Below are 12,044 nucleotides of genomic sequence, written 5' to 3'. Positions count from 1 at the left end.
GCTTTCTTTTTTTTGTTTTGATTTTTTTTCTGATTGATCCCTTTCCAAAGAAGTATTCAGGTATTTGTCTTCAATCTCATTAATTCTTTCATTGCATCAATTCTCCTTTGCCCTTCCAATGTGTTATCTATTTCTGACAATTTAATATTAATCTTCTGGATTTATGTGTGTAGATTTTAAATCATTTCTAATTTTTCATTTATTTTGTCATTTTGTTCTTGTATTTTCTTCCAAAATTCTTCTAGGATTTTTTCTGTGTTTTCTTTGGACTGTCTCTCAATCCTTTGAAGACACCTAAATATAATTCTTTTGAATTCCTTATCAGAGGGTTCCAATGCTGATTATTCCCCAGGGACATGTTCTGGGTCTGTATCCTGCTCCCTTGTTTCTACCACTTTATCCTGCTTCTTTGTGTGGTCTGTGATGGTCTGTTGTTCCCGAGGCATTGTGGCGTTGTTGTATTTAGATCTCTTTTAACTTTTTGTGAGGAGCAGCCAAGGGTGATTTAGGCTCTTCTTGGTGGCTTTTTATCGTTGGCCCATTGGTGGTGAAGGAGGTAGTGGCTGTCACTCAGTAAGTGAAGTTGTAGGAGGTGTGGGTGTAGTTGTGTCTTATGGGGACTGTTGTCTCCTGCTCACTTAGACACAAATTACAATTGAATAACCATCAAAAAACTAAAAAACCATGGACAAAAGTACACCATGCAATCACACAGGAACAGCAACCAAAAAAAAGTAAAAAGGGAAAAAAAGAAGAAAAAGCAAGGAAACCTGCAACATCTGCGGATAGGGCACTAAGAAGAAAAAAGTAGAGAAGGAGAATAATGAATAAAAAAAAAGGGAAAAATGCAAAAAGAAAAACAAAAACAAGGAATGGGGTTAAGCATGAGAAAAAAGGGGGGAAAGACAAAGAAAGAAAAAAAAAAAACACTGAAATTAAAAAAAAAAATTCAACTAGGAACAGGAAAAGAAAAAAATGCTGAAGACTAGGACCTGGGAGGGAAAGGTTAAGCATAATAGTAAAAAGGACAAAAGTATTAATAATAATAGTTGGTTTAAAACAGACAAATACAAGGAAACTAATCACCAGAATAAAGAAAGTGAAAAAGAAAAAAATAAAAAAAGAGAAAAAAAAATTGGTTAAAGACAGGGCAGGGCACCCAGGCTCCGTCTGAGCACACAGACTGTGATGGAGTTCCTGTGGGCCCAGAGGTAGATGGGAATGGGCCTTGACCGCACCTCCATTCACCAAGCAGGTGTGGGGTATAAGAGTAACAAGAGGAATGTGGAACGTTTTCAGTCTTGCAGGTCCAGGGTGTCCTTGGGGTTGCTGGAAAGCAGAACTTGTTCTTAAGCACCAGGAATCTGCAAGAGTGCTGTCTCTTTAAATATCCAAAATAGTCAAGCCGCTTTTAAACATTCAAAATTGTGGCACCCTCTGGACCGGCAAAAGTCCACAACTCAGCCCACCTTTCTCTTTACCTTCTCCGTTTATTCCCCAGCCACCAGAGCAGTCCTCTGTGTAGTCCCTGGCTAGCAGGCCTGATTTTTAGGTTAATTCTTAGGTCCACCCAGCACTCGGCACTCTCCAAGCTGTCTGTGCCATCAGGATCGCTCCCAGACCACAGCTGTGTATATCTCCTTTTTTTGGTATTTTCACGCAAATTCTTCTCCTAGTTGGCATTTAGTCCACTTCTATATCCTTCCCTTCAAGGCTCAGGGGTCCAAGATTATCTTCTGTGTCTGTGTTAATTTGTTTCCCTTTTCTTTTTTGAAGAGGGTATGTGCAGTCTTTCCGCCTAGTCCGCCATCTTGCTGGAAATTCTGTCAATTTGTTCTTACATTGTTTTTGTTTTTAATTTGTGTTTCATCTGTGCTTTTCTTGGTTTTATTTGTGGTTTCCTTAAATTTTCTACCATTCTGTTGTAGGTACCTAAATATATTTGCGTTCCTTATCTGATAGTTCTAATAGCATTTCTTAGTCCAGAAGTTTTTCTGGCCCTGTGTTTGAACCATCTGGTCCTGTTTATTTCATGTGATTTGAAGTTGTCTCTGAGACTTTGTAATGTTAATTTGTATTAATTTGTTGACTGAATGTTGGGTTGCTCCACCTTCGTGTTTTTTTTAAATATATTCAGGAAACAGCAAGGTAAGCATCTTACTCTTGTGCCTACGTGTGCAGCACGGGGTTGCTCACCATCCGTCTCTAGTAGTATTTGGTAGCAGGTGGGTGTATGGGCATGAGTGTCTGATCACTGATTGTACAGTGCAGCTGAAGTAGGCTGGGCAGGTGTTGGCTGCCATCTGTCATCGACACAGTAGTTCTAGAGCAGGTGGTGACACTCTTTCAGTGGTTGCGGTAGCTAGTGGGTATAGTCTCTGGCTCCTGACTGCTGGAAAAATATAGAAACAAATTTTTAAAAAAAGTGTATGGAGGGAAGGTACCAAATAAAATGACAAGGGTGTAAGAGGGGGCAGACCTAAGTAGAAAGAATAAGACAAAAGAGAAAATCAGAACAAATGTGGCACAATATTGATGCAAATGGTAGCCACCAAAAATGGAGTAAAGCTAGCCCTCACTCTGTGACAGCATACACCACTGAATACAGAGGATCAGGGGGTGGCTACCAAACATGGGAGATGTTGGGGTGTGGGGGGAATGAAGAAGCACTCAGCTGGATTAAAAAAAAGGGGGGGGGAGTAGAAGAGGAAACCAAAAACAATGATAGGAAAAGGCAAGAACTGAGATGGAAGGATAAAAGAGAAAGAGGAAAAGCAAAACTAGTGCTAGTGTTAGCTGCCAAGCTCAGCTGCAGTGGGAATGTGGGGTTCATTCTGAAGGAGGGTATACTGTCATCCACAGAGGAAGGGGGGAAGTGCTTTGCAAGATCCAAAAAAGAAAAGAAGGGTTAAGAGGTAGAGAAAAAGCAGGAAGAGGAAAGCTAACAGAAAATGAGGAAGAATTAAGAAGGAAAAAGAAAAAGAATTAAAAAGAAAAAAGCAGCAGTGTACTGGCAAAAGTGCCAAACATGCTTGTGCAACACTGTGCTTGCACTATGCGCATTTCCAACCAGGGAGATGTGGTGGCACTGATAACTGCAAGGGCAATGGGGGGAGGGACCCTTGCTCTATGGGATCCAGAAAAGAGTGGATGGAAAAAAAAAGGAAAGAAAGTTTGGGTCGGGGGAAGAAGGAAGAACTAAGTAAAAGAGGGAAAAAAAAAAGTGGCACACAGCTCTGGCAGTGAGGGTGGTTTGACCAACCACTGGGTGAGTGAAGGTGAGGGAAGCTGGACCTCTGGTCAGTGGGAGCTTGTGCAAGGTAATGGGGGAAGCACACTAGTGTGGGTGCTGGTGCAGTCCTGGACAAATAGAGTCAGTTATTTGGCTCCTGCTGGGATTCGAACACAGCAATAACTCAAAATGGCTGCGCTGTGCCCTTTGGCACTTTACCCCTCCTTGTTCAATGTTTTCATTCAGTCTCTTCTCTCACTGGTATTTGATCTACTTCTTTATACTTTCCTTAGAAGCTCTAGGTTCCAGCATTGTCATCCATATCTATTTCGTTCGGTTCCTCAAGTCTTTGTTGTAGAGGGTTTGGATAATGTATCTGCCTATTCTACCATGTTCGATCCTCCCCAGGTCTTCCTCCTTTCTGAACTTTTATGATAAATGTTTTTCTTTACATTACTATAACATATATTTTAAATTATGAAAACATTAATTTAGCCATTCTAATTTATAATCTTCAAAGTAGTCGAGTTGTGTTTCATTTTGTTGTAAAGATAATTCTCAATGTTTTAGTGTTGTTGTAAAGGGTCAAATGAGACAGGCAGTCACATAGTGCAGATCTGTGTAGTGTAAATTGGTATAGTATTTCTGGAAAGTAGTTTGCCTATTTTAAGTAAGTAAGAGCTTAAAAGGAGCTCTGGTAGTGTAGTGCCTAAGGCATGTGACTGCTAACCAGAAGGCTGGCGGTTCAGATCCATCAGCCACTTCTTGGAAGGAAGGTTGGGCAATCTACTTCCATAGTGATAACTCCTTGGAAACCCAAGGAGGGGTCACTATGAGTTGGATCTGACTTGATGGCTGTGCATCGTGCATAAGAGGTAAAAATATTTCAGGTGTTTACCCCAATATTTCCATTTCTCAAAATCTGGCTTAAGAGAATTATATACACTTAAAGATACCTATCTAATGAGACTCATCTTAGAGCTATTTATAATAGTGTAGACTCAAGCTGTCACAAACGCCTCCAAATTAGGATTTGGCTAAATAAATTCTGATATTCCTATACAATGGAATATGAAATAATCATTAAATACTCATTTTAATTGGGGTGAACAAAGCTTGTTTGGAGGATATAGATTCAAATATCCAAGTAATAATTTCTATGGTGTAAAAACACTCTAGAAAAAATGCCTAAAAAAAAACTCAACCAAAATATAGATAGTGGTTTTGGACAGTGTTACCCATGAATTAAATAGAGTTTTCTATGCTTTTATTTATTTTTCCAAGATTTTTACAATGTCATGTATTAATTTAATTGGTGAGAAATAAAAATTGGGAATTTTCAACATTTACATTTATATGATACTGAAATTATAAAACTGGTTGACATTAACCAGGAATGAATGTAGATAGATACATCAGTTTTAAATGTGGCTCCTTATGGCCCATAGCTGCCCTTCAGGTCTGGAATTGAACCCACACCTGTGGCTTCCAGTCAAACAAAAGACAGGCATATGAGTTGAACATTTACCTGAGGTAGATACACTCCCTGGAGAGAACAATCGTGGGAGACAGAAGGGCTGTTTATGCACAGGGAAACAGCTCAGGGGGCAGGAGGGATGCATGGAGGGATGGACACAAGGAAGAGGGAACTATCAGGAGGAAGTAGGAGGGGAGCTGTTGCATTGTGGTAAATTGTAGTCAATGTCATGAGACGAAGTGTATGGGAACTGCTGTATGGAAAGTGAATTTGCTCTGTAAACTTTCACCCAAATCACAATGAAAATAAATAAAGAAATAAAATGTGGTTCCTTTACCTCTGACTAGTAAGTGAAATTCCCTTAAACCCGGCACCAACAAACCTTCAGTTTACTGAAGGCCATTCAGCTGAGAACCTATCTCTACGTTGCAAATCCTGAAGCTGATTCTGTCTTCAGTTTGCTCACCTAATCGGTAGTATCTACTACAGTGTGATCACTTTCTCCACCTAGAAATGGTATCTCTGTACTTACCAATCCTATTACCATTAAACTGACTCTGACTTTTAATGACCCTATACGACAGAGAAGAACTGTCTGATAGTGCTTCCAAGGCTGTAATCTTTATGGAAGCAGATTACTATGGCTTTCTCCCCAGGAGTGGCTGGTGGGTTTGAACCGTTTGACCTTCAGTTAGCAGATGAGCTCTTAACCACTGCACCACTAAGATTCCCTTCTGGACTACCGTCAATATGATATAGATAATGACAATTCCCAAACTGATATCTCCAGGTCCCTGAACTTCAGACTCATTCTTGGATATTCATTTCATTGTTTGTAGGCAACTGTTACTGTATGCTTTTTCTATGATTTCCAATCACATCTGATTCTGTAATGTTCTTAAAACACATAGTATTATGTATGCTTCTATAATGCTTTTTACACTGCTATTATGTTTTTATAATGCTTTTAAATATCTGTGTATAAGTTTACTTATAATGTGAACTTAAAAATAAAGAATTTCTGAACTTTGAAATAGAAATATAGAAATATGTATATTTCTATAGTGCTCTTTAACCATTAACTAACTATAAGTCATCAGAAAGTTGTTCTAACTTTGAAAATAGGTAATAGAAGCATATGACTTGGATCATAAATAACTTCTCTAAATTGGGCTATGCACCTGCATTCTGTGATAACAGAATGTCCCATTAATCAAATCTTTATAAATTAACAAAACATAATTTTGTCACTAAACAATTCCCGTAATTTTAAATTAATCAACTTGGCTTTGAACATATGTAGTAAATAAGTACTTAAATCTGTCATGAAACAATTTCTTAATTGGTAATAATTCAATTCTTTATAACTTAGCAAAATACAATTTCCTAATTGGCAATAAAACATACCAATTATAGTTAAACATATTTCTGCCAATTTTTGGAGAAGACAGAAGCAATAGGTCTCTCTGACTGTCTGAACACTAAGAAGGCTGCTGAGATACTGCTTGTAACAACCAACCTCGAATGCTAGTTGTGGGGGGTCTCAGAGATTGAGAGGTCAAGTCTCCTGCCCGAGACCACTCATTAAACATAAAAGTCTGAAGTAGAAAGATTTGGACACTAACATTTAAACTAACATTGTAATTCTTAATTCTGATTCTCCAATGTTATATGAATGTTTTGAGATGTTAATTGCATTCATCCGCATGACTATACACTAAATAATATACTAAACAATAAACGAAGCAATAAGCTAAACAAATTTATCCATAATAAATCAAAACATTACTTGTTCTTAAGATAAACTCCTCCAGGACAGAAACTCACATTCAAGATCTGTACCCTCCCTGGCTTTTCCATCTTCATTTCTGAAACTTTTTTGCAGTTGCTTGGGCCAAAACTGGAGCTATCCTTCACTCCTCTTTCTCACTTCCTGTAGCTAGGCAGCAAATCACATCTGCTCTACATTCAAAATATATTCAGAATGGAGCCACTTCTCATCACCTTTACCCCACCACCCTGGTAAAGCCAGCCATGTCTCACCTGGGCTGCTGCAATAGCTGCCCCTGATTTCGTAAAGTCTGTCTTCAATATAGGAGCTCTGGTGACATAGTACCTAAGTCATTTGACTGCTAACTAGAAGGCTGGTGGTTCAAACCCACCAGCCACTCCTCTGAAGGAAGGTTGGACAATCTACTTTCATAGTGATACCGCCTTGGAGAGGTCGTTATGAGTTGGATCTGACTTGACAGCAGTGAGTTTGTTTTTTGTTTTTTGTGGTTTTGGATCTTCAACACAGCAGCTAGGTTAGAGTGGTTTGATTGCTCAAAATGTTCCAGTGCTTTCCCATGTCATAATAAAACCTAAAGTTCCTGCAATGGCCAACAAGAATCCAATCAGTAGTTCTCAAAGGTGAACATCAGAATTGTATTAAGGGTGAGATTGTTGGGTCCTATTTCTGGAGTTTTATAATTCAGTAGGTCTGGAATGGGGCCTGATTACTTCACATTTGCCTTTCTAACCAGTTTCAGGATAGTGTTGATGCTGCCAGGGGACTTGACTTTGAGAACCACTGCTCTACACTTACAGCACCATATCCTCTTCCTCTCTCATTTTCCTCCTAAATGCCAAACATGTATCTTCCTCATGTTAGTGCTTGTTCCTCATGAGGCATGATCATCTTTGTTGTTTACAAAACATGCTTCAATTTTTTCAGATTTTTGATCAAATAATACCACTTCAGAGAGGTTTTCCCTAACCACTCTATTTAGAATGGAACTCCCTATCACCCTTGGCCCCACTTTAATTTTCCTTGCAGCACTTAACATCATATTTATTTGCTTACTGCCCACATCTTTCTATTAGAATTTAATTCCCAGGACAAGGCCTTGAAGGTGTTCACTGGCCTATTCCCTGAAGCTAAAACAGTGCCTGACGGATACATGATACCAAAAAAAAAAACCACTACCATGGAGTTTCTTCCACTCATAGAGACCCTACAAGACGGAGTAGAACTGCCCCATAGGATTTCCAAGGCTGTGAATATTTACAAGTCAACTGCCTATCTATCTCCAGCTGGTTTGATTTGCTGATATTTTGATTAGCGGCTAAATGGTTTAACCACTGCACCACCAGAACTCATCGGTACATAATAAAAAACAAAAACCAAACTCACTGCCTTAGAGTCAGAACCGACTCCTAGCGTCCCCTCCTCCTTGGGTTTCCGAGGCATTATCACTAGGGAAATAGATTGCCCAATCTTCCTTCTGAGGAGTGGCTGGTGGGTTTGAACAGCCAATCTCGTGGTTAGCAGTCAAATGCCTTAGGCACTTGGCAAATAGAGCTCCCAGGTACATAATAAGGCACTCAATAAATATATCCTGAAACGAACAGGGGAATGAATAAAAAGAGCTCAGTGCAAGGCCATACTAAGTTGGCGCCCAAGTCACGGCACCTGCCACGCCCCTAGGCTCCGAGGGGCGGGACTTCCTGTGTGTTTGCCGGAAAATCGTAATCACAGCAAGGTGTGGAGACGCTGGGTGATTTGTGCTGTAACTGCTATGGGGAAAAAAGACCGGGCTGACCGCGGTAAGACGTGGGTGCGCCCACTCTAGCCTCTCTCCACTCTCCAATCCCTTGTCTGCTCCTGGGTCGTAGCTACTCCTGGGCCTCTAGCCGCGGGTTAGCTCGCAAATCCCTAGGCTTAGCACGCCCTGCCCTTCCAGGTCCCAGGTCGGGTAGAGGCCTCGCCCGCGGGGCGGGAGGAGAGTCCTGACTTGTGGGCAGCCTGCGCCCTGGGCCAGGTCGGGAGCGCTTGAGGGAGAGTACCCACGGGTGAAATGCGGCTCCTAAGTTCCTCTGGAATGGCGCGGGGCAGTGCAGAGGAAACTGTAGTCTCTGGCAGACTCACTTCTGGGTCCGTATTTGCAGATAAGAAAAAGTCTAAGAAGCGGCACTACGAGGATGAGGAAGTAGAGGAAGACGACGTCCCTGGGAACGACTCTCAGGAAGCGGTTCCCTCGGCAGCTGGGAAGCAGGTAGATGAATCCGGCACTAAAGTGGATGAGTATGGAGCCAAAGACTACAGGCTGCAGATGCCACTGAAGGACGACCACACCTCCAGGCCTCTCTGGGTGGTAAGCAAGCCCTCAGGCAGATCACGAGAGTCTGTGGAGCAGTAGTTAAATCCTAGGCCTTCTCAGAGCTGAAATAGAAATACAGAATATTGCCGCTCAGAACCTGCTAGGAGAGACAGCTTTCCTACACACCTTGAACAGCCTGCGATAGGAATGAGCAGATGTGCACATGTAGTCCGCCAGACTTGAGTTTCCTCTAGCTCTAACCCTCTTCTTTCTCTCCCTCCACAGCACTACCCCATGCTTGAAAATGCTTTTATATTCAAATAAATCATAGAACATTTTATTCCCCCATTTTTAAAAATTAATGCAAGATATCTCTGCCAGGCAGCTTTTGCTCATTTTGAAATGTTCTACGTTCAGTTGAAATTCAGCTAAAAGATTACTTGAGGATTTGTATAGCCAGTAAGTCGGGCTTTCCCTGTGAAGAATAATGGGAGATAGTGAGCTTTTGTTCTTCTGTATCTTACTGAAGTAGTGGTTGATTGAAAGAGTGCTTGTAATAGCCCTCTTGATAAGGAGAGCTTATCCTTTCTTGAATCTAGGGGAGGAGCAGATGTTTTCTGCATCTTAATATATTGTTTCCTTGTCTATTACATCGGCTTGGTTTTCTCAGGCTCCTGATGGCCACATCTTCTTAGAAGCGTTCTCTCCAGTTTACAAATATGCTCAAGACTTCCTGGTGGCTATTGCAGAGCCAGTGTGCCGACCAACCCATGTGCATGAATACAAACTAACTGCCTACTCCCTGTATGCAGCTGTCAGTGTTGGACTGCAAACTAGTGACATCACTGAGTACCTCAGGAAGCTCAGCAAGACTGGTGTGCCTGATGGAATTACTCAGTTTATCAAGGCAAGTGGGCATGTGAGTTGTCTCCGACTCGACGGCAGTGAGCTTGGTTTGGTTTTAAAGTCAAATACACTCTAGCTGTATTGTTGTTGTTGTGTGCCGTCGAGTCATAACGACCCCTCCTCGGGTTTCCGAGGTAGTATCACTAGGAGCTCTGGTAGCATAGTGCCTAAGGCACTTGACTGCTAACCAGGAGGCTGGAGGTTCAAACCCACCAGCCACTCCTCGGAAGGAAGGTTGGGCAATCCTACTTCCGTAGTGATAACTGCCTCGGAAACCCAAGGAGGGGTCTCTAGGAGTCGGGGCCGACTCGATGGCAAATAACAACAACAACAACATCACTATGGAAGTAGATTGCCCAACCTTCTGAGGAGTGGCTGGTGAGTTTGAACTGCCAACCTTCTGCTTAGCAGTCAAGTGCCTTAGGCACTATGCTATCAGAGTTAGTAGGTAGCAAAATGTGACCTGTAATGAGAATGTACTGAGGCTTTCCAAATCTGCTCGTTGCTAATTTTCCATATTTGATGTTGTCACTCTTGTAGTTGTGTACTGTCAGCTACGGAAAAGTCAAGCTAGTCCTAAAGCATAACAGGTAAGAGATTCCTCCATAGGCCCATCCCTGGGCACTTTCTTCTGCTGTGTACAAGGTGGGAGATAGGGCTCTGGAAACCTGGAGCTGACATTTATGAACTATCTGCTGTGCACCCACACCTATACTCCCTTGGAGCTTAACTCAGAGAAGTAAGAAGTGATACAGTCCAAAGTGGAAATTGGCTCACTGGCCACTGTGTTCCTCTCAGTGGCACTGTGTCTTAAACCCCTGCTTATTTGACTTCAAAGCTGGGGGTTTTCCTACAGTATTCATGTATTATGAATATTGAAGCTCATAGAAGCTCATAGCTCAGATTGGCAAAGGATTGAGGGGGAATGAGAGGGTGGAGAGAGACTTTATGTAGCTGCTGTTTCCAAACCATCTAGTTGGATGAGCAATAGTACCTTTTGGAAATGGTGTGCTGGTCAGTAGGCATCTCCTTCCTCCCCTGCTCGTAGGTACTTTGTTGAAAGCTCCCACCCTGATGTCATCCAGCATCTTCTCCAGGATCCAGTGATACGGGAATGCCGTCTGAGGAACTCTGATGGGGAGGCTACTGAACTCATCACAGAGACATTTACAAGCAAATCTGCTGTATGTGAACCTGGGTTGCCCTTGGATTGGGCGGAGGGGTATCTTTTTAAAACTTTAGCTCTCTCAGGTGCTTCTAGTCCTGCATTTACCACCTAGTGGCCTTGCAATTTTCTTTCCTTTGAGATTGCATGCAAGTTTGGACCTTTTTTCTTTCTCTTAAAGATTTCTAAAACTTCTGAAGGGAGTGGTGGGCCCTCCTCATCCCGAGTGACAGATACACAGAGTAAAGCTGACATCCCTACTGACCTGTTTGACTTTTATGAGCAAATGGACAAGGATGAGGAAGATGAAGAAGAGACACAAACAGTATCTTTTGAAGTTAAGCAGGTTAGCGAATGTATCTCTTTCCTGGTTCGAGATTCTTAGTTGCTTCTCCTTTGTTGATGTCTTTAGGCCATAGCATCATCCCTTCTGATGGAATTAGGGTCAGGTGCCCTGTTCCTTAGGTTGGTAGACCAGTCTTCACAGGTTAGATAATATGCTGTGCTTTGATTATTGGGCTGCCTAGAATATTTGCCATTTTTTGAACAGGCTTTAGAATTAATAAGGTTATAAACCCTGACTTGTGTTCATTCCCTAGGAAATGATTGAAGAACTCCAGAAACGTTGCATCCACCTGGAGTATCCTCTGTTGGCAGAATATGACTTCCGGAACGATTCTGTCAACCCTGACATCAATATTGACCTGAAGCCAACAGCCGTCCTTAGACCCTACCAGGAGAAGAGCTTGCGGAAGATGTTTGGGAATGGGCGTGCGCGCTCAGGAGTCATTGTCCTTCCGTGTGGTGAGTGCCACCCAACCTAAGAGTGTGTGGGCTCTAACACCAAACCAAACCAAACCCACTACCATTGAGTTGCTGAATCATAGCAACCTTATAGGGTGCAGTAGAACTGCCCCACACAGGGTTTCCAAGCCTGTAAATCTTTATAGAAGCACAGTGCCTCATCTTTCTTCTCTGGAGCAGCTGGTGGGTATGAACTGTCCTTTTGGTTAATAGCCAAATACTTTAATTACTACACCACCAAGGTCCCTAAATAATACCTTCCCAGGGAATAGCCAAGCCCACAAGACTTCTTGGTCCATTCCTGTGACAAATATTTCTAAGTATTGTTGTGTGCAGGGCCCTTCCCAAGGCACGGGGGATATTTTGGTGGCTGGAACA

The 12,044-nt window shown here is 42.0% G+C and overlaps 1 protein-coding gene across 1 annotated transcript in view; it reads left to right on the top strand.

Moving 5' to 3' along the window:
* The first annotated feature begins 8,269 nt into the window (after positions 1-8,269).
* ERCC3 (ERCC excision repair 3, TFIIH core complex helicase subunit) overlaps positions 8,270-12,044 on the top strand; it is a 218,454-nt gene continuing 214,679 nt past the window's right edge. The window contains exons 1-7 of the mRNA XM_007956396.1: positions 8,270-8,297; positions 8,640-8,845; positions 9,462-9,698; positions 10,238-10,287; positions 10,746-10,881; positions 11,044-11,208; positions 11,462-11,666. Of these exons, the coding sequence (XP_007954587.1) occupies positions 8,270-8,297; positions 8,640-8,845; positions 9,462-9,698; positions 10,238-10,287; positions 10,746-10,881; positions 11,044-11,208; positions 11,462-11,666 (1,027 nt within the window). The remainder of the gene's footprint in view (positions 8,298-8,639; positions 8,846-9,461; positions 9,699-10,237; positions 10,288-10,745; positions 10,882-11,043; positions 11,209-11,461; positions 11,667-12,044) is intronic.

The sequence above is a fragment of the Orycteropus afer genome, unplaced genomic scaffold (assembly GCF_000298275.1).
Source record: "Orycteropus afer afer isolate SDZICR_OR568_19922 unplaced genomic scaffold, OryAfe1.0 scaffold00612, whole genome shotgun sequence".
In the NCBI taxonomy this organism is placed as follows: domain Eukaryota; kingdom Metazoa; phylum Chordata; class Mammalia; order Tubulidentata; family Orycteropodidae; genus Orycteropus; species Orycteropus afer.
The sequence above is the reverse complement of the archived record's forward strand: the minus strand, read 5'-3'. Positions and strand labels throughout refer to the sequence as shown.